The sequence below is a fragment of the Hyperolius riggenbachi genome, chromosome 3 (assembly GCF_040937935.1).
Source record: "Hyperolius riggenbachi isolate aHypRig1 chromosome 3, aHypRig1.pri, whole genome shotgun sequence".
Taxonomy (NCBI): Eukaryota; Metazoa; Chordata; class Amphibia; order Anura; family Hyperoliidae; genus Hyperolius; species Hyperolius riggenbachi.
In genome coordinates, this window is record NC_090648.1 from 518,044,382 (window position 1) to 518,070,969 (window position 26,588).

The 26,588-nt window shown below is 49.5% G+C and overlaps 1 protein-coding gene across 3 annotated transcripts in view; it reads left to right on the forward strand.

Moving 5' to 3' along the window:
• Positions 1–1,899: 1,899 nt before the first annotated feature.
• The window catches only part of CSF1R (colony stimulating factor 1 receptor), a 201,857-nt gene continuing 177,168 nt past the window's right edge, over positions 1,900–26,588 (forward strand). For all 3 annotated transcript variants that reach the window (XM_068278423.1, XM_068278425.1, XM_068278424.1), the window contains exon 1: positions 1,900–2,081. In XM_068278423.1, coding sequence (XP_068134524.1) covers positions 2,030–2,081 — 52 coding nt within the window. In that variant the 5' untranslated portion in view covers positions 1,900–2,029. The remainder of the gene's footprint in view (positions 2,082–26,588) is intronic.

Consider the following 26,588-nt stretch of genomic DNA (forward strand, 5'->3'; position numbering starts at 1 on the left):
AGCGCCCTGCGCTCTGTGCAGTACGCGCGTAAAGTTTTACGCGCATAAAGTTTTGCGCGCGTAAAGTTTTATGCGCGAAAAGCTTGTTTAGACGTGCTAAGGGGGTTTTCACAGGTGTGCTAACAGTTAGCACCGCTTTGTGAATCAAGCCCAATGACTCCCGGCTGTATACACAATGACCCTCCCAGGCTGTATACACAATGACTCCCAGCTGTATACACAATGACCCCCAGCTGTATACACAATGACTCCCGGCTGTACACACAATGACCCCTGACTGGGCACAGCTGTGGTCGGGACATCAGACTGAAAGCAAAGGAAGAGGGACTTTCACTTCTAAACTCCCCCAAACATTTTCCCGAATATTTGTTGCCAGTATTTCAGCCTATTTTACCTCCTTAGACAAAGTACAGCCAGAGATACGGGGTTGTTACATCTATGAGGCCTTGACATTTCTAAGTGATAAGACTGAACAATAGGCCGCAGTGACGGCATTTTACAGGCGTAGAAATGGAATCAGTACAGGCCGTGCAGCAGCGGCTGAGTGATGCGTCTGTGTAACACGCCTGGAACTGTCGCCCTGGCTTCTAACAGTTAGATATTTTAATAAATGTGGTATTCGGAGCCAATATCGTATCACATGACCTCAGTAAAGACCTCAGCTGGATATAACAAGACAACAGGCAGATCACCAGCTGTGGTTTATCTCCCGTGTCAGTAGACTAGACTGTAAAGAATAATAGTTGAGGAATTTTACCTGCACAATGTCACCTGTCGGGATCCCTGTTCATTGCTCAATCTAGTAACCCTGCCACTGTCCTCTGTATAGGTGGAAGATGCTGCCGCTATATAAATCAATACTTATAATAGGCTGGGGTCAGCTTAATCAGATGCCCCAAACAGCGAATGTAAATTGCTCTCACTGGGGTTGGTTCACTAAGCAGAATAGCGTGAGTGACCTCCTGTTACTTGTGCTATTTCATCAGCTTGCCTTAAATGTAAGTGGCTGCAAGCTACGCGCTCTACTGGCCGCGTATCGCCCTCAATTACCCTCAGTTTCCAAACTTGTCCACTGATGACGCAAGTTTGCAAAGCCGGTCTGGAAGGAGACGAGTGACAGCTCATATTCTTGTTCCTACCACTGGCCAGTAACACGCGCTATTTTAACTCGGGGTACCCAGAACTTTGGCCACCCTATGTGAGTACTCTTTTTATGTCTTTTAGGATTTTAATAATAATAATAATCTGAACATTTGTATAGCGTTTTTCTCCTGTCGGACTCAAAGCGCTCAAGAGCTGCAGCCACTGGGACGCGCTCAGGAGGCCACCCTGCAATGTTAGGGAGTCTTGCCTTGAACTCCTTACTGAATAGGTACTTGACCTAGCCAGGATTCGAACCCTGGTCTCCCATGTCAAAGGCAGAGCCCTTAACCAGTACTCTATCCAGCCATTTTACAGCTCATTTATCCTCAATAAAGCGGTCTACACTTAGTACTGCTGTTTTTTTATCATTTGATGATATATCAGGAGTATTAATATCCAATAATACATAATATGTAAAGAGGTATTCAGCTGCTGACCTTCACTGGGACTCGGGGCTGATACAAAAGGACGGATCGAGGGCCAGAAAGGCTCCTGCTTTCCACAGCCTTCTCTCTACAAGTATCTTTCTTGGGAGGTTAGCTACAGGTTTACTTTACGTGAGCAGGTGTGGTTTCCCATGATGCATTGCTCCTGAATATGCAAATCATCTCTTTATGCCCCTAAAACCCAGTGTAGCTCTGTGATGATCCTGGCCATGTCTCTTCTCCTCCTCTTTGTCTGAAATGAGCAGAACATGAGGATGGTTGAGGGTTCCCTTTCTGCGGTGAGCTAGTAGAAAAACAGAAGTTCCCTGATTAGAGAGATGTGTCCTGAATTCAGCAGCTCAGAGCATTGAGGTGGTGTTGGCAGCAGGAGCTGCACTGTGACCATCTGTGATCTCTCAGCACTGGATAAGCACAGCGGACCTGCGGGAGCCGGTGGCATTATGGGCCCAGCAGTGGTGGTGACCCTCCTGATCTCAGCAAGCCTCCAGTATGGTGAGTTCCACCCTCAGCGCTACTGACAACAAGCCCTTCCTGCAAGCTTCTGATCCGTTACCCTGAGCAGGCTGAAGAGGCCAGCAAACTATCTGGGATTTCAAGGAAACCGGAGATGAACTATGCCTCAGGTTATATACTTACCTGGGGTTTCCTCCAGCTCTCTTGAGGCCTCTCTGTCCCTTGCCATCTCCCCAGGTGGCTCCTGTCTCCCGCTGGACGGCCCGGTACTCTGATCGAGTCATGCTTCATCACGCATTGCAGCCTGGCCAGGCATGCTCCCCTGTTGTGCTTCCATGGATGGGAGCGGTCAGCGCCTGCCCCCGGCCAGCGGAGCAAGACGGGAAAAATGTGCGGTCAGGCTGCGCATGTGCAACGAACTGCGACTCGGCCAGAAAATCCCGGGCCGTCCAGCACGTGACAGCAGTGCCTCAAGAGAGCTGGAGGAAGCCCAAGGTAAGTGTAAAAGCTGAGGCATACTTTGTCTCAGGTACACTTTAAATTAAGCGGTATTGAAGCAAATAGAAGCTGTCACATGGCAACACAGTGGCGAAGCACAAGGGGATGTAGAGTTTGCAACCGCACCAGGGCCCCTGTCTTCCGGTCCCTGCATTAACTCCTTATTGGTACTATGCTGGCAATGATTCCCTCTATATTATTATTATTATTATTATTAGTACAGATAGCTCCCTACTTACAAGTGACTTGAATTAGAAAGTTTCAGAGATACAAACAAAGTTGTCTTTAGGTACAAAATATACAGTGCTGTTTTTTTATAACATATTTTTGTTGTTAAATGTTACTGTGTTGTATAAATGGTCATAAGATTCTTAAAGGAACACTGTCAATATCCAAGTGTTCTAAAATGACATGTACACCTAATGTCTAAGTAGCTGTGTAAACATTTTCCTACTTTTCATGTTAAATATCAGAGGCAAAAGCTGTAATTTATTGAGGGTAGGATTCAGCTTTATTCGGAACAAACCAATTGCAGAAGGGGTGTCTGATATACAACACTGGCTGTGCATTGAAGCAGACTGCAGAGTATTTTTCTCTGAAAGCAAAAAGAGTATGAAAAGCTGCGGTGTCACAGACAATTACAAATGTTTATAACAATTTACATTTCCTCTTCTCTCTGCAGACACTTCAGTCAGAGACACAGGGCACAGAGAGCTGCAGCTGCTGAGAGCTTTCTTTCTCACACAACACACACACGCACGCACACACATATACACACACACACTCATTGTACACACATACACACACATTCTCTCTCACACAACACACGCACACACGCACACTTATACACATATACACTCATTGTACACACACAGAGACATACACACACACACACACACACACATATACAGACACACACTCATTGTACACACACAGACACCACACACACACAGTCTCTCTCACACAACACACGCACGCACGCACACTTATACACACATACACTCATTGTACACACACAGAGACATACACACACACACACACACACACACACACATATACAGACACACACTCATTGTACACACACAGACACCACACACACACACTCTCTCTCACACAACACACACACGCACGCACACACACTTATACACACACACTCACTCATTGTACACACACAGAGACATACACACACACACACACACACACATATATACAGACACACACTCATTGTACACACACACACACACCACACACACACCACACACACACACTCTCTCTCACACAACACACGCACGCACACACACTTATACACACACACACTCATTGTACACACACAGAGACATACACACACACACACACACACACACACACACATACACATACACACACACACTCATTGTACATACACACACTCTCACACAACACACACACGCACGCACACACATATACACACACACACTCATTGTACACACACACACACACACCACACACACACTGTCTCTCACACAACACACACACACGCACGCACGCACATATATATATATATATATATATATATATATATATATATATATATACACACACTCATTGTACACACACACACACACACACACACACATAAACACACAGACATACACGCACATGCACAACACACACACCATACACACAGACACACACACACACACCATACAAACAGACACACACACACAGACACACAGACATACACACACACACACACGCACACACACACACCATACACACAGCCACACACACTATACACACAGACACACACATACATACACACCATACACACACACACAGATATAAACACAGACACACACACACAGGGTTAACAGACAAAGCATGAGGGGAGTTCCCCCTCCCCTCATGGGTCACTCTGCCTCAGTTTTCGTGCCAGTAAAGTGTGAAAGTGTTTTGATAACAGTAAACAAAGAAGTTGCCAGTGAAATGTATACATCAGTACTGAGCAGCACTTCCCAAACAATTCCTGTGTCAATTGAAAAAAATATGTGAATCGATAGTGCTTCTTTAAAACACGTTAAAAGCTCATTGAAAACAACCAAAACACAAGGTTTATACTAAATGTCTGAATCCAAAGTTGTCGGAAAGTAAATCACTTATCCACGTTTCACCTTGTTTAACACGGCACTCAACTTACACACACATTCATCTTACATTCTTCCGGAGCGGAACTTGTTTGTAAGAACGGGACCGTCTGTATTTATATAGCATTACCAAACAATTACAAATGTCAGAGGCAATGGAAAACAATGGACCTCTGTGAGGGGAATTCCGCGAAGTTCTGGGGATTTGTATTACATTGCAAACACACAGCATGTAGCAATTTCTGAGCAAATGCAACTGAATGAATGTAGCAAAATTATCCCTTCCTTCAAAATCCCTAGGGAAATTGCCTGCTAAAATGCTGATCAAATGCCAGAACCACTCTGAGGACAGTCAGTGACATGACTATGTACTCCGTAAAGTGCTGCAGAAGATGTCACTGCTATATAAATACATAATAATAATATGGTAGGACATTAGACTATGACTATGGTAGGGTTATAGTGTGAGCTCCTCTGAGGACAGTCAGTGACATGACTATGTACTCTGTAATGTGCTGCAGAAGATGTCAGTGCTATGTAAATACATAATAATAATATGGTAGGATATTAGACTATGACTATGGTAGGATTAGAGTGTGAGCTCCTCTGAGGACAGTCAGTGACATGACTATGTACTCTGTAATGTGATGCAGAAGATGTCAGTGCTATATAAATACATAATAATAATATGGTAGGACATTAGACTATGACTATGGTAGGATTAGAGTGTGAGCTCCTCTGAGGACAGTCAGTGACATGACTATGTACTCTGTAAAGTGCTGCAGGAGATGTCAGTGCTATATAAATACATAATAATAATATGGTAGGACATTAGACTGTGACTATGGTAGGATTAGAGTGTGAGCTCCTCTGAGGACAGTCAGTGACATGACTATGTACTCTGTAAAGTGCTGCAGGAGATGTCAGTGCTATATAAATACATAATAATAATATGGTAGGACATTAGACTGTGACTATGGTAGGATTAGAGTGTGAGCTCCTCTGAGGACAGTCAGTGACATGACTATGTACTCTGTAAAGTGCTGTAGGAGATGTCAGTGCTATATAAATACATAATAATAATATGGTAGGACATTAGACTATGACTATGGTAGGATTAGAGTGTAAGCTCCTCTGAGGACAGTCAGTGACATGACTATGTACTCTGTAAAGTGTTGCAGGAGATGTCACTCAGTGCTATATAAATACATAATAATAATATGGTAGGACATTACACTATGACTATGGTAGGATTAGATTGTGAGCTCCTCTGAGGACAGTCAGTGACATGACTATGTACTCTGTAATGTGCTGCAGAGGATATCAGCACACTATAAATATAGAATAATAATAAAATGACATGATTGTTGAGATAAGGGAGTTTTTTTTCATGAAAGCCTGTATTGCATTTATAGTTATCACCATGGTGATGAGGCATGTAGTATTCAGGAAACATTTTACCTCAGGCAAACCTAAAGTTAACTCTTCCGTCTTTAAGTTACCTCTTCAATCCTTAAAATAACTCCAGAATTCTAAAGTTAAAGACAGGCTGTTAATTAACTGTGTGGGAAAATAACTACAGAGGAGGTAACTTAGGGAATGAAGAGATAAGATAACTCACTCACTGTGTGGAGGTAAGTTTTCTCTTGCCTTATTATCTCCAGCGTGATCTTAGTGAATTGTCCCAATATGTGCCGAAGCCAACAGGAATATGAGGAACCAATATGTGTGAAAATAATCTTTTTGTAAAAGTATTATGAGAAAATTGAATGGATCTTGTGTTTAGCATCTGTAAAGATGTCGGTCGCAGTCCGTTCTGTAGGGCAGAATGTTTGGTGTGATCCCAGCCTTTTTCCAGGATGGATCTTGTGTTCAGCATCTGGGAAGATGTCGGTCGCAGTCCGTTCTGTAGGGCAGAATGTTTGGTGTGATCCCAGCCTTTTTCCAGGATGGATCTTGTGTTCAGCATCTGGGAAGATGTCGGTCGCAGTCCGTTCTGTAAGGCAGAATGTTTGGGGTGATCCCAGCCTTTTTCCAGGATGGATCTTGTGTTCAGCATCTGGGAAGATGTCGGTCGCTGGTTGCAGTCCGTTCTGTAGGGCAGAATGTTTGGTGTGATCCCAGCCCTTTTCCAGGATGCAGAAACAGATATAAACTGCGTACAATAAAACATGTATAGATTGGGGGTTGATCAATATGGATTCCTTTTCTGTTTCGATATTTTCTGTTAGCCGCTTCTAAGGGTACATTAAAGGTTTTAAATATATATATTATATATAATATATATATATATATAGCAATAGACGGTATTCAAAGCAGTTCTGAGAACAAATTCAACAGGCTGCATCTTTTCAAGGCAATTTAGCATTACAGATGAACATAAATGGAACCTGAGGTGACGTGTGACGTGATAAGCGTGTGTGTCCCAGTCCTGCACACAACTAGGCTGGGGATCCTGTTTTTCTTTTTTATCCTCACTGTAAAGCCTCATCTACACTGTACAATCTTCCATCAGATTGGATCTATTAGACAGATCTATTAGATAATTACCAGCTGGTCCAATCGGATTGCATTAGATTTTGCAATAGATTTTGGGTACTTATCAAAGCAAAATCTATTGCAAAATTGATCTGAAACAATTTGGAGGTCTACACAAGATGCAATTTCTTATTAGATCAATCTGATGGAAAATTGTACCGTGTAGATGAGGCTTAAGAGTAATAAAATCCAAGGCTGTAAATCAGTTTCTCTTAAACTGTAGCCCAACCTCATAAATAATAAGGGTGGTAAACTCTGTGTGGCAACAAGAAAAACACATGGCTGTGGGCAACTGACACCAGGCTCAATAGCTGGAGAATAACATGAAGGCCGGGTTCACACTTAGAGTAATGTGTGCATTGCTGCTCGCATATAAACACGCCCCCTGCACATATCATTAAAGCCAATTGGCCACTAGACAATTGGGGCTATAATTGCATTAGTCCACATTGTGTTTTTTGCACTGTAAAAAATAGGACTGCCTTCTGCTTTAATTCTGCATATTACCGGTAATTGCACTTCAGTGTAGCAACTTCGCTATCCTGGCATCATCAGCTCTACAGTTATACAAGTGATGCTCGAAACATTACAGCATTGTGAAAAAGGTCATTTATTTCAGTCATTCAACTTAAAAGGTGAAACTAATATATACACTATATGAGATAGACTTATTACACGCAAAGCAAATTCAAGCCTATATCCTATATAATAATAGGCAACTGTCCCTGCGTAAAGCAGGGACAGTTGTCTCTGTGTAGCTGGGTCCGTGCTTTTTGCTACTGCGCATGTGCGCAGCATGGACCCAGCCTCACACAGGCAGGATGACAGGGACGGAGCCAGGCAAGCGTGTGAGCGGGGGGCCGGGTGTGCGGCGGGGGCGCATGTGCGCAGCATGGACCCAGCCTCACACAGGCAGGATGACAGGGACGGAGCCAGGCAAGCGTGTGAGCGGGGGGCCGGGTGTGCGGCGGATGCGCGCGCGGTGGGTGCGCGCGTGCGTGACGGGTTGGTGCGCGTATGCGCGTGGCAGGCGTGCGTCGACAGACCACGGGCTCAGGTCACTAGTGTGTTATAATGTTGATGATTGTGGCTTACAGCTTATGAGAACCCCAAAATCAATGAATTCTGGTAATTGTACAAATCAATCCATGGAATCGTTTGTACCAAGATAATTAAATTTTATTTGCAATCAATTCACATATTAAAAACGCATAAAAACCCCCATAGTTCCTGCAATAAGGAATCTCTGGATATAGATACATGTATAATGACATAATATTGGGTACATTAATCTTGGGCAAAAAATTGAGCCGTGCAAAAAAGGAAGAGGCTGTTTACAGCCATCAAACATGGATACACAGTGAGCCTACAGTATACAAACACAGTACAATAATAGTGCATAAGGGGTGGGATAGTGGGCTGCGCCCCACACCCAGAAACACCGGGTGTTTCTGGGTGTGGGGTGTTCCCTCTGCCGCGGCATCCTCCACTCTGGACTCTTGTATCTATTTAAGGTAACACCCTTGGACATTAGATTAGCTTTGCACTTTGCACTTTATAATTATTTATTATGCACTAATGCACTTGTTATTTTTCCCAAAAATTTTTGAGGTAGTGGTCAGCACTGGCGGTGGGGTGTGGACTGCGGCGCATATCCCGGTGTTTCTGGGTGTGGGGCGCAGCCCACTATCCCACCCCTTATGCACTATTATTGTACTGTTTTTGTATACTGTAGGCTCACTGTGTATCCATGTTTGATGGCTGTAAACAGCCTCTTCCTTTTTTGCACGGCTCAATTTTTTGCCCAAGATTAATGTACCCAATATTATGTCATTATACATGTATCTATATCCAGAGATTCCTTATTGCAGGAACTATGGGGGTTTTTATGCGTTTTTAATGTTTTTATTATGTGAATTGATTGCAAATAAAATTTAATTATCTTGATACAAACGATTCCATGGATTGATTTGTACAATTACCAGAATTTATTCATAGGGGAGTCTTTTTCTTTATGTTTATGGTTTGAATACATTTCCTCTGAATGTTATTTATGGACATATAATTCTGTTTGCTCGACAGACAATATAGTGTTTTTTGAACCCCAAAATCAATATCTCAGCCCATTAGAGTATTGTGAACAGGTTCAATATTCTGGGCTCAAAGCCTCAAAGTGTTAGACTCTAATCAGCTAATGCACCCAAAACACCTGTAGAGGGGTCATCGGTCTTTACATGGTATCTCAGTCTGGTCAGTAGGATTCCCAATCATGGGGGCGACTGTTGAGCTGACAGTTGCGCAGGAAACCATCACTGACACCCTCCATGAGGAGGATAGCCGCAAGGGAATTACAGAAGACGTTGGATGTCCTTAAAGTGTGGATTATGTGAATTCCGGGGGTTAATGCTGCCAGATTACAGGCGTTTGGGGGGGGAGGGGAGGGGGGGGGTGAATCACTTCATGCTGACACATGTAGCACAATCCCCAATGCAGCGGGAAATACTCTCTATATATAATAATAATAATTGCAGTATTTGTACAGCGCCTTTCTCCTGCCGGACTCAAAGCGCTTGCGAGGCAGCCACTAGAGCGCCCTCAGTAGGCAGTAGCAGTGTTAAGGAGACTTGCCCAAGAAACTCCTTACTGAATAGGTGCAGCTTACTGAACAGGCAGAGCCGAGATTTGAACCCAGGTCTCCTGTGTCAGAGGCAGAGCCCTTAACCAGTACACTATCTAACCACTGCTGTATACTGTATATATAACGTTTCTGATGCTGAAGCCATCATAATTCATGTAGAATTGGGCATCCTGAATGATGTGTTATAATCGTCTATAAGTCGTTGCACTGCCTCTTTATTTGATAACAATGCATAATAGTAATGATATATTGACTTGTTATCTCCTGGCCATGAGATGGGTTGTGAATCCAGCTCTGTGTCTTCTTGTTATAGTAATAATAAACTGATGACTTCTCGGCCTTTTGAGGCTGCAGCAATTTTCCCACAGCTTCAGAGGAACATCGATGTACATTTTATACTTCTGTTTTGTGGAGTTTTGCTGACACTGCTGATTGGGGAACCAACACACAACGCAAATAAGAAAAATCCCGTCCTGTAGCTTTGTATGGTTACACTGAACTGTAAACCCCAGCCAAAGATCTAGATAAGTCTGGGGAAAGTGATGGAACGTCATTCTGAAGCTGGTACCATAATTTGGGCTCCTGGGCACCGGGAAGTCTTGGCGTGGCCATAGGCACCCATGGTAGTATCGCTATTTGCAGCTGCAATTTGTATAGCTGCCGATCCTAATCACAGCTATTAACACATACGCTATCGCAGCGCCCCAACACCCCGGTGCCCAATAAAATAGCAGGTGCTGAAGCTGACTCAATCATTTCTAAAGTAATATTGTAAAAAAGAAGTCACTTTATTTATTACGCTATGTTCGGTAAAGTTCTGCTTGTGCCAAAAATAAATCTTACCAGTAAATAAAGACCAATATACCATGAAACCCCCCAACAAAAAACAGCTAGTGATGGACAAACTTTCCAGAAATTGGTCTGTAAAAGATCCGCTACCAATTCCATGTCCGTTTGTGAACCGGCGAACGTGGCAAACCACCATAGACTTCAATGGGCAGGTGAATCCTAACATCTATAGGGACTATTTCTGGCCACACAACTGATGTTAAAGTTGTTTAGAGGTCCTAACACCTGGACAGTGGCATGCCGGAGGGGGATTCTGGCAAAATGTGTGCACAAAAATTACGTATTTTACGTCGTATCATAATCTGTAGGTAAAGAAATCACATTACATTTTTACATTTGTGGAGTAAAGTGCTTTAAAATGTCCAGCGTGTTCACAACGATCACGTAGTGTAAGGGTTAGGCCCTGCGTTTACCGCATCTCAAACAATAGCAAAGAGCTGTAGTGATAACATCAGGTGAGCGAATAATTGTTTTTACTAAGCGACACCTCCAAGATGTAAATATTAGTCTCCTTGGGGGCAATCTATGTGTTGTGGTGACGGTCACCATGCTTGTGCACACGTTCATGGGAGTGCACATGATCACAGTTTTCCAGACCCTGGCAAATACATGTTTGAAAAATTATGTTTTGTTGTAACCACTGTAGCAGAGGCCAGAAGAATTTAGCATAAACATTTACATTTTTTTTAATTATTCTTGTTGTTTCCACTGTAGCAGAGGCCAGAAGAATTTGGCATATACATTTACAATTTAGAAAAATAATTTTTGTTTTATCCACTGTATCAGAGGTCTGAAGATTTTGGCATATATATTAAAAAATAAATAAAGTTTTGTTGCAGCCACTATAGCAGCGGCCAGAAGGTTTTAGCGTATACATTTATATTTTAGAAACAATATTTTTGTTGTATCCACTGTAGCAGAGGCCAGAATAATTTGGCATATGTATTGTTAAAGAAAAACCTTTTTGGTGCAGGTGCTGTAGCAGTGGCCTTGAAAGTTGGGCATGTACTTTTCAAAAAAATTGTTAGGTCGAGGTGAAGGCCAAAGTGAAGGATGCATGAGAAGGGACAAGGAGAGCAGAGGTAGATGATGAAGTAGCTGGACCAGGAGGAGGGTGGCTTTCACTTTGTGTGCTGTTTTGCTTCTGATGTTGCTCCCATAGTACTTTGTGATGGGAGGTCATGACTCATGTGCCTTCACAAAGCAGTTTGGTGTTGGCCTTCCCACGACAAGTTTCTAATGGCACAGGTTGAAAATGGCAATGCTGTTGTCAGAGGCAGACATACAAGAGAAATGCTACACTGCTGAGCCTTACGCTGGTGGCATTCTGGTAACAGTAGAAGTCGGTGGGCGCATGGGGGAGGGGAAGGTCACCGTGTGCAGTGGGGGAGTGGAAGGTTGCTGTGTGCAGTGGGGGAGCGGAAGGTCACTGTGTGCAGTGGGGGAGGGGAAGGTCGCTGTGTGCAGTGGGGGAGCGGAAGGTTGCTGTGTGCAGTGGGGGAGGGGAAGGTCGCTGTGTGCAGTGGGGGAGCGGAAGGTTGCTGTGTGCAGTGGGGGAGTGGAAGGTCGCTGTGTGCAGTGGGGGAGCGGAAGGTTGCTGTGTGCAGTGGGGTAGTGGAAGTTCTATGTAGGGGGAATGGGGAGGGAGAAAATTGTTGACACCCACCAATTTACCTCACATATAACTTGGTATATTTAACCCAACCTTCACAATTGTCCTACAATAAATCGATCTGTGACATGGTTGTCGTGAAAAAAGGATTGGTTTATTGGTTACTCTGTGATTAAGCAAAACATAAAAGTGTGCCCAGACACATCATTTAAAAACAACAGCGCGGTTGTAAGGAAAGCTGTGGCACTCCGCCGTACCCAAACACACCACCCAGCCAGGCAGTCAGACACATGCACACGGGCCCAAATTGGAAGAGTCCATCACTCCTATCCCTAATTCAGCGGTAGAACAGAAGGAGTTGGGTATAACGCTGTCAGCAAGTCCAGCAACAGACATAGAGGCTATCTGCAAAGCAAAAAAGCGTAGCAAGAAGCAGCAAGTAGTCCAGAGCATGTGTGACTCACAGCCATCTGGTTTATTATACTCACGACTCCTGAATGTGCCACTTCATCAAGGGAACAGGTGATGATTATCCTCAGACAGGGGCCCCTTTGTTGATTTGTGCATGCACATGACTTCTCCCGACAGCAGTGTCCGTGACTTCCCTGTCCTCACGCTACATGCCAGACCATATTTCCCTGGGTTGCTTGCGGATTTTGTACTCCCTAGGCGGTGCACGGTAAGGGGACTCCCGTTGCACGGCAAAGGAATTCCCGCCGTGCGCTTGTTATCCCGGACCACATTGTGCGCACCTCTCAGGGCTAGTGTCCAGCCATAACTGCCATGGTACAGTCAGCGGAGACAGCTTGCTTGCGAACCGCCACCAGGGAGAGCCAGGCTGGGCGGCGGTTCAGGTCGGCGAAGCGGCACAGCGTAGCCGACTAGTTTTGACCGGCACTTCCGATCTTCATCAGGGCGTGGTTATCTGTCAGGGGGGCTGAACCTTAATGGGTTTCCCTCAGCTCCTCCCTCTACACGCTAGTTGTATCAGTGCCACTGTCATTCTCATCCGGTAGGAAACATTTAAGAGGCAAACATGTTCCCCTTCAATTTTTTGGTTCCCTTAGCATTCAAAATGGCTCCAGGTGGATTAACCCTTTGTTCTTCTTTCCTTCTGTCAGCAATGGACTGCAGCAATGCAAATCAGGTGTATTCCGCCTTTTTATAGTATCCTGAGGTAAGAATCTTAGTTTTTTCTGTGTGTTCTTGTCAGGAGTAGTGTTGGGCGAACAGTGTTCGCCACTGTTCGGGTTCTGCAGAACATCACCCTGTTCGGGTGATGTTCGAGTTCGGCCGAAAACCTGACGGTGCTCGGCCAAACCGTTCGGCCATATGGCCGAACTAAGAGCGCATGGCCGAACGTTCCCCGAACGTTCGGCTAGCGCTGTGATTGGCCGAACGGGTCACGTGGTTCGGACCCGAACGCGCTCTGATTGGCCGAACTGTCACGTGGTTCGGGTAAATAAATACCCGAACCACGTCATATCTCCGCCATTTGTCTGTGGGTTTAGCTTTGGGTAGGCAGGCAGGGTAGTTCGCGCTCCAGCCACGCTAGCCAGGGTCCCCCCCAGTCATTGCGTGTCACTGCTGGGAACAGTAGTACACCGCTCGTTCAGCCACACTATATAGCATTCTGTGTACTGTTCTGTGTCTGCTGGGAACAGTGGTACACCGCTCGTTCAGCCACACTATATAGCATTCTGTGTACTGTTCTGTGTCTGCTGGGAACAGTAGTACACCGCTCGTTCAGCCACACTATATAGCATTCTGTGTACTGTTCTGTGTCTGCTGGGAACAGTAGTACACCGCTCGTTCAGCCACACTATATAGCATTCTGTGTACTGTTCTGTGTCTGCTGGGAACAGTAGTACACCGCTCGTTCAGCCACACTATATAGCATTCTGTGTACTGTTCTGTGTCTGCTGGGAACAGTGGTACACCGCTCGTTCAGCCACACTATATAGCATTCTGTGTACTGTTCTGTGTCTGCTGGGAATAGTGGTACACCGCTCGTTCAGCCACACTATATAGCATTCTGTGTACTGTTCTGTGTCTGCTGGGAATAGTGGTACACCGCTCGTTCAGCCACACTATATAGCATTCTGTGTACTGTTCTGTGTCTGCTGGGAACAGTGGTACACCGCTCGTTCAGCCACACTATATAGCATTCTGTGTACTGTTCTGTGTCTGCTGGGAACAGTAGTACACCGCTCGTTCAGCCACACTATATAGCATTCTGTGTACTGTTCTGTGTCTGCTGGGAACAGTAGTACACCGCTCGTTCAGCCACACTATATAGCATTCTGTGTACTGTTCTGTGTCTGCTGGGAATAGTGGTACACCGCTCGTTCAGCCACACTATATAGCATTCTGTGTACTGTTCTGTGTCTGCTGGGAATAGTGGTACACCGCTCGTTCGCCACTGTATAGCATTGTGCTCTGTGTCGCTGCTGGGAATAGTGGTACACCGCTCACCCGTCACTGTATAGCATTGTGCTCTGTGTCACTGCTGGGAATAGTGGTACACCGCTCACCCGTCACTGTATAGCATTGTGCTCTGTGTCGCTGCTGGGAATAGTGGTACACCGCTCACCCGTCACTGTATAGCATTGTGCTCTGTGTCGCTGCTGGGAATAGTGGTACTGTATAGCATTTCTGTACTGCCACTGTACTGCTGCCAGTCAGCGTGTACTGTAAGGATAAGTGAAATGAGGAAGAAATCCGGTGAAAGAGGGAGGGGCAAGGGAAGAGGTGTTTCCCCTGACGGTTCACGTACAGGCCACAGGGGAGCACCCAAGAAAACCCACTCAATACCGCCCATGTTGTCCAGGACAACAACCCTCACAAATCCAAAAGAACAGGACCAGATAATTACTTGGATGACCTCTCAAGCGTCCAGCAGTGGGTTAAGCAGCACCAGCACATCACGCACGAGGTCCGAGTCCTCAGCCAGTTACAAGGAGCCAGTGGGCACAAAGCTGACACAACCGGCAGCGACACCACGCACACAACTGCCAGATAACCAGTCCGATGAATTACCTCAGGACACAATGGGGTATTCGCAGGAGCTATTCCCAGCCCAACAAACTTCCACCTTTCAAAGGTCAATGGAGGAACAGCCAGAAATGTTGTGCCTGGATTCACAACCGTTAACTGTGGGAAATGCACCGCGCACTGAAATACAAGGCGAGTCCGAAGAGGACTCGGAAACCCAAATCCCAGAGCAATTTGGGCAGGAGGGGTTGCAATTGCAGGAGGTCGGCCGACAAGATCTGGAAGACGACGTTGGAGTGTGCTGCGCAGAGGTTGTTGTGGGGAGCTCTACTCCACGGCGGTGGCCCACAATGACATATGACGAGTTTGAGGAAATGGAAGAGGAGGGTATGGACAATGTGGACAGAGACCCAGATTTTGTTTGTGAACGAGAACATCGCCGTCGTAGCAGCAGCACAGATGAGTCTGTTGAAGAACACACTGCTGCACGAGTTCGCCTTGTGCCACAAGGTAGGCGGCGCGCAATTTCAGGCACCACAAGCGTGGAAGTTCAAGTGAGAGGCAAAAGAGGAGCAAACAGAAATCGCCAGCAAGGAGGCAGGTGCTCCAAAGTCTGGGCTTTCTTTGAAGACTGCACTGAGGATGTTACCATGGCGATTTGCAAGGTGTGCAAGACCCGCCTGAGCAGGGGGAAAAATATTAACAACCTCTCCACCACCAGCATGAGCCGTCACATGCTATCCAAACATCCCACTCTTTGGGCAAACGCGTCAGGACAGGGTACCAGAAACAACACTGCCTCCCTTGGGTTCACCAGACCCGCCTCAGCAGCAGCAGTAGCCCAGCCATTGCGTGGTTCACAACATTCACAAACATCAGACGACGCTGACACTGTCACTTTCCGGAGTAGTGCTCTTGAGGTCTCCCAGTGTTCATCAAACACAACAACCAACAGCCCTTCCGTGTGCAGCGCTACGGTTCAGTTGTCTGTGTCGGAGATGTTTGAGCGCAAGAGGAAATTGCCAGCAAATGACCCCCGGGCCGTGGCAGTAACAGCCAGCATAGCCAAGCTTCTGGCCTGCGAAATGCTGCCATATCGATTGGTGGAGACAAACAGCTTCAAGGGCATGATGTCAGTGGCCATCCCACGTTACGTGGTTCCCAGCCGCTACCACTTTGCACGCTCTGCAGTGCCTGAGTTGCATGAGCACGTGGTCAGCAAAATAACCCGAAGCTTGAAGAATGCCGTTGCCTGCAAGGTTCACCTCACCACTGACACCTGGACGAGTGCGTTCGGCCAGGGTCGATACATCTCCCTTACCGCGCACTGGGTGAACCTTGTGGAGCCTGGCAGCGATTCCTCACCTGCTACGGCACGGGTGTTGCCCACGCCACAAACAGCTGCACCGCCGTCCCTCCCACTGGATAACAGCAGCACCTACCTCTCTGACTCCTTCTCCTCCAACGCATCTCAAAGCTGTACCTCATCCGGAAACGCTAACCCAGCAGCAGTAGGATCGTGGAAGCAGTGCAGCACAGCTGTTGGCATGCGTCAGCAAGCGTTGCTGAAGCTAATCTGCCTTGGGGATAAGCAGCACACAGGGGAGGAAATTTGGAGGGGAATAAAGGAACAGACGGATTTGTGGCTGGCACCGCTGGACCTGAAACCGGGCATGGTTGTGTGTGATAATGGGAGTAATCTCATTCGCGCTTTAAGGTTGGCTAAGCTGACACACATCCCTTGCCTGGCGCACGTGATGAACCTAGTAGTTCAGCGGTTCCTGAGGACATACCCAGGCGTGCCCGATCTGCTGTTGAAGGTGCGTTGAGTGTCCAAACATTGTAGAAATTCCAGTACTGCTTCGGGGGCACTCGCCAAGATGCAGGAGCGCTTCAATCTCCCCCACCATCGCTTGCTGTGTGATGTCCCTACGCGCTGGAATTCTACGCTGCACATGCTAGCCCGCTTTTGCGAGCAGAAGAGTGCAGTGGTCCAGTACATGACGGCGCAGTACCGAGGCGCATCCGGCCAGCTGCCAAGCTTCTGTGGACCTGATTGGGCCAACATGTTGGACCTCTGCCAAGTCCTCCAAAATTTTGAGCAATCCACGTTGCTTGTGAGCAGTGACAACTCTTCAGTCAGCATTACCATACCACTGCTGTGTTTACTGAAGAGGTCGATGTTAAAAATCAAGGAAACAGCTGTCATGATGCAACTGGGGGAATCTGAAGGAGAAAACGATCAGCGTGATGGTACCAACATCAGGCCATCCGCCTCAGGGAACGCTGGCCCCAGCAGCTATGACGAAGAAGAGGAGGAGGAACAGCTGGAGTTGGAGCAGGAATTTCATGCCACCACTGACGAGGGCCAGAGCGGTGCACGTTGGACTTCCACAATTCAACGCGAATGGTCAGCAGAAGCAGACCAGGAGGAAGGTGACGACTATGATGCATCACAACAACTATCACAACGCTCACAAGAGGATGATGAGGATTCTGGTAGGACTCTGGCACACATGGCTCAATTCATGCTAGACTGCATTGAACGTGACCCACGCATTGTGCGCATTCTGGACAACACCAATTACTGGGTTTATACCCTTCTGGATCCACGGTACAAACACAATGTTCCAAAACTGCTTGAAGAAAGAGTCAGACAGGTCAAAATGGAAGAATACCAGCAGGCCCTTGTGGAGACTTTAGAGAGGAGATTGACATCCTCCCCCTCCTCTAGCCAGTTGTACGCAGACAGACTGACTTCCGCAAACCCAGGACGACCAGGAGGGCAGCAAACAACGCAAGCCGCAGCTAGTACCCAAAAGGGAATGGTATCGGCAGTGTCCTTGGAGTGGGAAAATTTTCTGACACCCATGCAGCCGCAGCCCACTGAACAGCAAGCGTGCAGATCCACCTCCAACACCGATCGCCTGGAGAAGATGGTCAAGGACTACATGTCAGATGGCGTAGCTGTGTCGAACCATCCATCTGCACCCTTCAACTATTGGGTATCGAAGCTAGACACCTGGCACGAACTGGCAATGTACGCAATAGAGGTGCTGGCTTGCCCGGCAGCCAGCGTTATGTCGGAACGCTGTTTCAGTGCTGCCGGAGGCATCGTCACAGATCGGCGTATCCGCCTCTCTACAGAAAATGCAGACCGTCTGACTCAAATTAAAATGAATCAATCCTGGATTGGAAATGACTACGCAACACTCCAGGACCCCAACCAAGTAACATGACCAATGAACATCTGGGATGGTGTTGCGTTTCCGGGCCCTGTTTATTGAACCTCTCATCTGTATTACATTTATGACTGCATGGCGGCAAAAAGCATTGCTGCTATATCCGCACGCTTTTTGTCCACATGCAAGGCCTGGGTTGTTGTGTCTCACAAAGCGTGGCCTTCTCCTCCTGCGCCTGCTCCTGTTCCATCACGTCTGCTGCTGCTGGGTTAGCGTTGCCGCGTGGTCCCTGTTTATTGAACCACTTATCTTTATTACATTTATGACTGCATGGCGGTACAAAGCATGCTATCCGCACGCTTCTTGCCCTCATGCAAGGCCTGGGTTGTTGTGTCTCACAAAGCGTGGCCTTCTCCTCCTGCGCCTGCTCCTGTTCCATCACGTCTGCTGCTGCTGGGTTAGCGTTGCCGCGTGGTCCCTGTTTATTGAACCACTTATCTTTATTACATTTATGACTGCATGGCGGTACAAAGCATGCTATCCGCACACTTCTTGCCCTCATGCAAGGCCGGGGTTGTTGTGTCTCACAAAGCGTGGCCTTCTTCTCCTCCTGCGCCACCCTCCTCCTGTTCCATCACGTGTGCTGCTGCTGGGTTAGCGTTACCGGTCCCTTTTCCTGGAACCTCTTATATGTATTACATTTATGACTGCATGCCGACAAAAAACATGTTACCTGTGCAAAGAAAACAGACATTTCCCGCATTTAAAAGACAGTTTTCCCTTTGAAACTTTAAAATCGATTTTCTCAAAAACTATAAGCTCTTTTTGCTAATTTTTTTTTCCTCTTGTACCCACTCCCAAGGTGCACATACCCTGTAAATTTGGGGTATGTAGCATGTAAGGAGGCTTTACAAACCACAAAAGTTCGGGTCCCCATTGACTTCCATTATGTTCGGAGTTCGGGTCGAACACCCGAACATCGCGGCCATGTTCGGCCTGTTCGGCCCGAACCCGAACATCTAGATGTTCGCCCAACACTAGTCAGGAGTGAGAGTAAGTCATCACGCCTGTCTAAACAGGAGTACTTTTTTCCTCCAATATTCTCAAATCTTCCAATCATTGTATCGACTCACCAACCACCACAGGCAGATCGAGCACACTCTTACACCCACTTCTCGCCACCAAAAATCATTGCTCATCTACACGCTATAAAATAAGCTACACTAATAATATAGAAGTCTCTGCTTAATACCCCATTATAACAGGGGTGTCCTGTCCCCTCACAAATAACGTTTAAGGGAAAAATCCACATTCAAGCCATGTGGATGTCTCGACCTCAGTCGGTGCATCCACATGGCCTCCCGTCGCAACAACATTGCCTCAGTTCTCTCCATTCGCGTCGGTATCTCCAAACTGTCTATGCACATTGCACGAAGTCCCATGATTGACCCATTATGCACCTCTTGTAAGTGTTCTGCCACTGGTGATCTTTTGTCACCACTAGTGATATTCCCTAAATGTTCCAGTAGCCTCACTTGAAATGCTCGTGTCGTCATGCCCACATAACATTTGTTGCATGGACATATAATAAGGTAGACAATCCACGTCCAATTACAATTTAGGAATGTTTTTAGTTTATATTCCCTAGATTGATCCTGAGAGGTAAAACTATCTGTCCTTAAAACAAAGGGACAGGCCTTACAAGACCCACATCTATACATCCCAATAGGGGGGGGGGGGATACGATCAAGCCAAGTTCCTCCCTCCCTTCCAGGGGAGCGGAAGGTCGCTGTGTGCAGTGGGGGAGGGAAAGGTCGCTGTGTGCAGTGGGGGAGGGAAAGGTCGCTGTGTGCAGTGGGGGAGGGGAAGATCGCTGTGTGCAGTGGGGGAGGGAAAGGTCGCTGTGTGCAGTGGGGGAGGGAAAGGTCGCTGTGTGCAGTGGGGGAGCGGAAGGTCGCTGTGTGCAGTGGGGGAGGGGAAGGTCGCTGTGTGCAGTGGGGGAGGGAAAGGTCGCTGTGTGCAGTGGGGGAGCAGAAGGTCGCTGTGTGCAGTGGGGGAGCAGAAGGTCGCTGTGTGCAGTGGGGGAAGGGAAGGTCGCTGTGCGCAGTGGGGGAGTGGAGGGTCGCTGTGTGCAGTGGGGGAGCAGAAGGTCGCTGTGTGCAGTGGGGGAGCAGAAGGTCGCTGTGTGCGTTGGGGGAGGGGAAGGTCAGTGTGTGCAGTGGGGGAGTGGAAGGTCGCTGTGTGCAGTGGGGGAGCGGAAGGTCGCTGTGTGCAGTGGGGGAGCGGAAGGTCGCTGTGTGCAGTGGGGGAGTGGAAGGTCGCTGTGTGCAGTGGGGGAGTGGAAGGTCGCTGTGTGCAGTGGGGGAGCGGAAGGTCGCTGTGTGCAGTGGGGGAGTGGAAGGTCGCTGTGTGCAGTGGGGGAGGGAAAGGTCACTGTGTGCAGTGGGAGAGTGGAACGTCGCTGTGTGCAGAGGGGGAGCGGAAGGTCGCTATGTGCAGTGGGGGACGGGAAGTTCGCTGTGTGCAGTGGCGGAGCGGAAGGTCGCTGTGTGCAGAGGGGTAGCGGAAGGTCGCTGTGTGCAGTGGAGGAGGGGAAGGTCGCTATGTGCAGTGTGGGAGTGGAAGGTCGCTGTGTGCAGTGGCGGAGCGGAAGGTTGCTGTGTGCAGAGGGGGAGCGGAAGGTGGCTGTGTGCAGTGGGAGACGGGAAGGTCGCTGTGTGCAGTGGCGGAGGGGAAGGTCGCTGTGTGCAGTGGCGGAGGGGAAGGTCGCTGTGTGCAGTGGCGGAGGGGAAGGTCGCTGTGTGCAGTGGGGGAGTGGAAGTTCGCTGTGTGCAGTGTGGGAGGGGAAGGTCGCTGTGTGCAGTGGGGGAGCGGAAGGTCGCTGTGTGCAGTGGGGGAGCGGAAGTTCGCTGTGTGCAGTGGCGGAGCGGAAGGTCGCTGTGTGCAGTGGGGGAGCGGAAGGTCGCTGTGTGCAGTGGGGGAGTGGAAGGTCGCTGTGTGCAGTGGAGGAGTGGAAGGTCGCTGTGTGCAGTGGGGGAGGGAAAGGTCACTGTGTGCAGTGGGAGAGTGGAACGTCGCTGTGTGCAGTGGGGGAGTGGATGGTCGCTGTGTGCAGTGGGGGAGCGGAAGGTCGCTGTGTGCAGTGGGGGAGTGGAAGGTCGCTGTGTGCAGTGGGGGAGCGGAAGGTCGCTGTGTGCAGTGGGGGAGTGGAAGGTCGCTGTGTGCAGTGGGGGAGGGAAAGGTCACTGTGTGCAGTGGGAGAGTGGAACGTCGCTGTGTGCAGTGGGGGAGTGGATGGTCGCTGTGTGCAGTGGGGGAGGGAAAGGTCGCTGTGTGCAGTGGGGGAGGGGAAGGTCGCTATGTGCAGTGGGGGAGTGGATGGTCGCTGTGTGCAGTGGGGGGGGGAAAGGTCGCTGTGTGCAGAGGGGGAGCGGAAGGTCGCTATGTGCAGTGGGGGACGGGAAGTTCGCTGTGTGCAGTGGCGGAGCGGAAGGTCGCTGTGTGCAGAGGGGTAGCGGAAGGTCGCTGTGTGCAGTGGGGGAGGGGAAGGTCGCTATGTGCAGTTTGGGAGTGGAAGGTCGCTGTGTGCAGTGGCGGAGCGGAAGGTTGCTGTGTGCAGAGGGGGAGCGGAAGGTGGCTGTGTGCAGTGGGGGACGGGAAGGTCGCTGTGTGCAGTGGCGGAGGGGAAGGTCGCTGTGTGCAGTGGCGGAGGGGAAGGTCGCTGTGTGCAGTGGCGGAGGGGAAGGTCGCTGTGTGCAGTGGGGGAGTGGAAGTTCGCTGTGTGCAGTGGGGGAGGGGAAGGTCGCTGTGTGCAGTGGCGGAGCAGAAGGTCGCTGTGTGCAGAGGGGGAGCGGAAGGTCGCTGTGTGCAGTAGGGGAGGGGAAGGTCGCTGTGTGCAGTGGGGGAGCGGAAGTTCGCTGTGTGCAGTGGCGGAGCGGAAGGTCGCTGTGTGCAGTGGGGGAGCGGAAGGTCGCTGTGTGCAGTGGGGGAGTGGAAGGTCGCTGTGTGCAGTGGGGGAGTGGAAGGTCGCTGTGTGCAGTGGGGGAGTGGATGGTCGCTGTGTGCAGTGGAGGAGGGAAAGGTCACTGTGTGCAGAGGGGGAGCGGAAGGTCGCTATGTGCAGTGGGGGACGGGAAGGTCGCTGTGTGCAGTGGCGGAGCGGAAGGTCGCTGTGTGCAGAGGGGTAGCGGAAGGTCGCTGTGTGCAGTGGGGGAGGGGAAGGTCGCTATGTGCAGTGTGGGAGTGGAAGGTCGCTGTGTGCAGTGGCGGAGCGGAAGGTTGCTGTGTGCAGAGGGGGAGCGGAAGGTTGCTGTGTGCAGTGGGGGACGGGAAGGTCGCTGTGTGCAGTGGCGGAGGGGAAGGTCGCTGTGTGCAGTGGCGGAGGGGAAGGTCGCTGTGTGCAGTGGTGGAGGGGAAGGTCGCTGAGTGCAGTGGGGGAGTGGAAGTTCGCTGTGTGCAGTGGGGGAGGGGATTGTCGCTGTGTGCAGTGGCGGAGCGGAAGGTCGCTGTGTGCAGAGGGGGAGCGGAAGGTCGCTGTGTGCAGTGGGGGAGGGGAAGGTCGCTGTGTGCAGTGGGGGAGGGGAAGGTTGCTGTGTGCAGTGGGGGAGAGGAAGGTCGCTGTGTGCAGTGGCGGAGTGGAAGTTCGCTATGTGCAGTGGGGGAGTGGAAGGTTCGCTGTGTGCAGTGGGGTAGCGGAAGGTCGCTGTGTGCAGTGGGGGAGGGGAAGGTCGCTATGTGCAGTGGGGGAGTGGAAGGTCGCTGTGTGCAGTGGCGGAGCGGAAGGTCGCTGTGTGCAGAGGGCGAGTGGAAGGTCGCTGTGTGCAATGGGGGACGGGAAGTTCGCTGTGTGCAGTGGCGGAGCGGAAGGTCGCTGTGTGCAGAGGGGTAGCGGAAGGTCGCTGTGTGCAGTAGGGGAGGGGAAGGTCACTGTGTGCAGTGGGAGAGTGGAAGGTCGCTGTGTGCAGTGGCGGAGCGGAAGGTCGCTGTGTGCAGAGGGGGAGCGGAAGGTCGCTGTGTGCAGTGGGGGAGGGGATTGTTGCTGTGTTCAGTGGGGGAGGGGAAGGTCGCTGTGTGCAGTGGGGGAGGGAAAGGTCGCTGTGTGCAGAGGGGGAGCGGAAGGTCGCTGTGTGCAGTAGGGGAGGGGAAGGTCGCTGTGTGCAGTGGCGAAGCGGAAGATCGTTGTGTGCAGAGGGGTAGCGGAAGGTCGCTGTGTGCAGTGGGGGAGTGGAAGGTCGCTGTGTGCAGTGGGGGAGCGGAAGGTCACTGTGTGCAGTGGGGGAGCGGAAGGTCGAAGTGTGCAGTGGGAGAGGGGAAGGTCGCTGTGTGCAGTGGGGGAGGGGAAGGTCGCTGTGTGCAGTGGGGGAGCGGAAGGTCGCTGTGTGCAGTGGGGGAGGGGAAGGTCGCTGTGTGCAGTGGGGGAGGGGAAGGTCGCTGTGTGCAGTGGGGGAGGGGAAGGTCGCTGTGTGCAGTGGGGGAGAGGAAGGTCGCTGTGTGCAGTGGCGGAGTGGAAGTTCGCTATGTGCAGTGGGGGAGTGGAAGTTCGCTATGTGCAGTGGGGGAGTGGAAGGTTCGCTGTGTGCAGTGGCGGAGCGGAAGGTCGCTGTGTGCAGAGGGGGAGCGGAAGGTTGCTGTGTGCAGTGGGGGACGGGAAGTTCGCTGTGTGCAGTGGCGGAGCGGAAGGTCGCTGTTTGCAGAGGGGTAGCGGAAGGTCGCTGTGTGCCGTGGGGGAGGGGAAGGTCGCTATGTGCAGTGGGGGAGTGGAAGTTCGCTATGTGCAGTGGGGGAGTGGAAGGTTCGCTGTGTGCAGTGGCGGAGCGGAAGGTCGCTGTGTGCAGAGGGGGAGCGGAAGGTTGCTGTGTGCAGTGGGGGACGGGAAGTTCGCTGTGTGCAGTGGCGGAGCGGAAGGTCGCTGTTTGCAGAGGGGTAGCGGAAGGTCGCTGTTTGCAGAGGGGTAGCGGAAGGTCGCTGTGTGCCGTGGGGGAGGGGAAGGTCGCTATGTGCAGAGGGGGAGCGGAAGGTCGCTGTGTGCAGTGGGGGACGGGAAGTTCGCTGTGTGCAGTGGCGGAGCGGAAGGTCGCTGTGTGCAGAGGGGTAGCGGAAGGTCGCTGTGTGCAGTAGGGGAGGGGAAGGTCACTGTGTGCAGTGGGAGAGTGGAAGGTCGCTGTGTGCAGTGGCGGAGCGGAAGGTCGCTGTGTGCAGAGGGGGAGCGGAAGGTCGCTGTGTGCAGTGGGGGAGGGGATTGTTGCTGTGTTCAGTGGGGGAGGGGAAGGTCGCTGTGTGCAGTGGGGGAGGGAAAGGTCGCTGTGTGCAGAGGGGGAGCGGAAGGTCGCTGTGTGCAGTGGGGGAGCAGAGAATTGCACTCGCAATAGCGAGCGCATAAAGTGAGTGGTGGGGGGGCAGCTTCAGCCAAGGATCACACTACAGGGGCCCTTCAAATGCTTTAGTACATTGTGCAGTGCCTTAGAGACTGCTTGAGACAGGATTTTATGAAGACAGAGTTTGCAATATTCTGCCCTGTACACTAGAGGTCGCCCAATGCCTTTGCCTGGACAGCCTGTGCCCAGAAACAGTACTGTATGAACAGGTGAAGATAAAACAAGTAGGACTGATAACTGTTAACAGAGCTGGTTCTAGTAACAATGGGGCCCTCCTGGAAAAGTCAACTCGGGGACCCTCGACAAACACCCCACACTGACCAAAAAGCTCCATTAGGGGCCTTCTGTTGGGGGACCCCTTCAGGCTCTGCGGACCTCGGCATTTGCCCCCTTTGCCTCTATGGAAGCTCCGGCCCTGAATATTAAGCATGTAAAGTATCAGGTATAATGTAATAATGCTAACAGGAAGGGACCGTTCTTCAGCTTTCCCTCCCTCTCCCTATTCTGATTGTGTAACGATTGTACGTCATTTTGCAGTGGTGAGAATTGTGTAACGCGGTAACTTGTAGCCTTTGTTGCATGAAATTCTGCACTGACTTGTATAGAAAGTTCATTAATACGCCTTTCTTACGTAAGCCCTTCTTAGTACCGAGTACCTTTCCTGACATAGAAGGAAATGACATAGAATCATTTCCCCTTTGTGAAAAAGGGAACACCCATAATACATTGCTTCATGGCAGTAGGAGGAGCCATGCAAATCTATCCTTTTGCCATTGTCACAATGGGCATGTATGCGGAGACCAGAGCTATAATTACACATTATATTGAAAAACTTTGATAGGAGTCCACACCCTCAAACAACCTTCGCAAACTGCCCCGCCCCCATGATGACTCCCATGTGGCACTGCCATTGTTCAGGCCCCAGACTGTCCTCAGGCCCCATACAGCAGTTACACCTGCACTGCTCTGATGGAGGTTCCCAGTTAAGTTATTAAAGTCCCATCTGGTAATGCTGAATGTAGAAAGACTCTTGATACAGAAGCAGGGAGAGACACGCAGATACCTATAAAAGGTGGGCTTGTGGCAGGACAGTGGCAGTAACCTCCTGTGTTCCAGGAGAGATGGGAGGAGAAGGGGAGGAGCCAGGTCAAGCACGCAGGTGCATTTCATCCTCCAACAGTTGGAAGTGCAATACTTGAATAGTTGTCTAAATAGAAAGATGTTATACTATGGCCAGAGGTATTATTTATTGATAGGAAAGAGACACATATGGTGCCATAGAGAGGAGAAACTGGGAAATTAATAGAAACCCAAATAAAGGGCCAGGTGAGCCCATCTCCAGCTGGTTCATGAGGCCTGGTAAATCTGGGGGTCTCTTCCATGCGGTGAATATGTAGAACCATACGGGATTTTATGTAGCAGGCAAAAAGTACTAACAGGAACCTAAATGCCTTCTAGAAAAATAACGGCCTTTTTAAAAAGAAATGAATTGTCCGGTACCGTCCACTGACCTGGAGTGATGCATTATGGGGGTCCCGGTGTGGACAGTGGGGAGCGATTCCATGCCATTGGCTTTAATGTCACGTAAGCCAGACTTCTTAGTGTAACTAGTTGTTTGGAAAGATATAGACCGTGCCTTGCTTTGCAGACTCCTCACATGGTGCATTCAATGTCTTCTTCAGTCCTCTAATTATACGCAATGATAATCGTAATCAGCAAAATTATGCGAAATTATGAA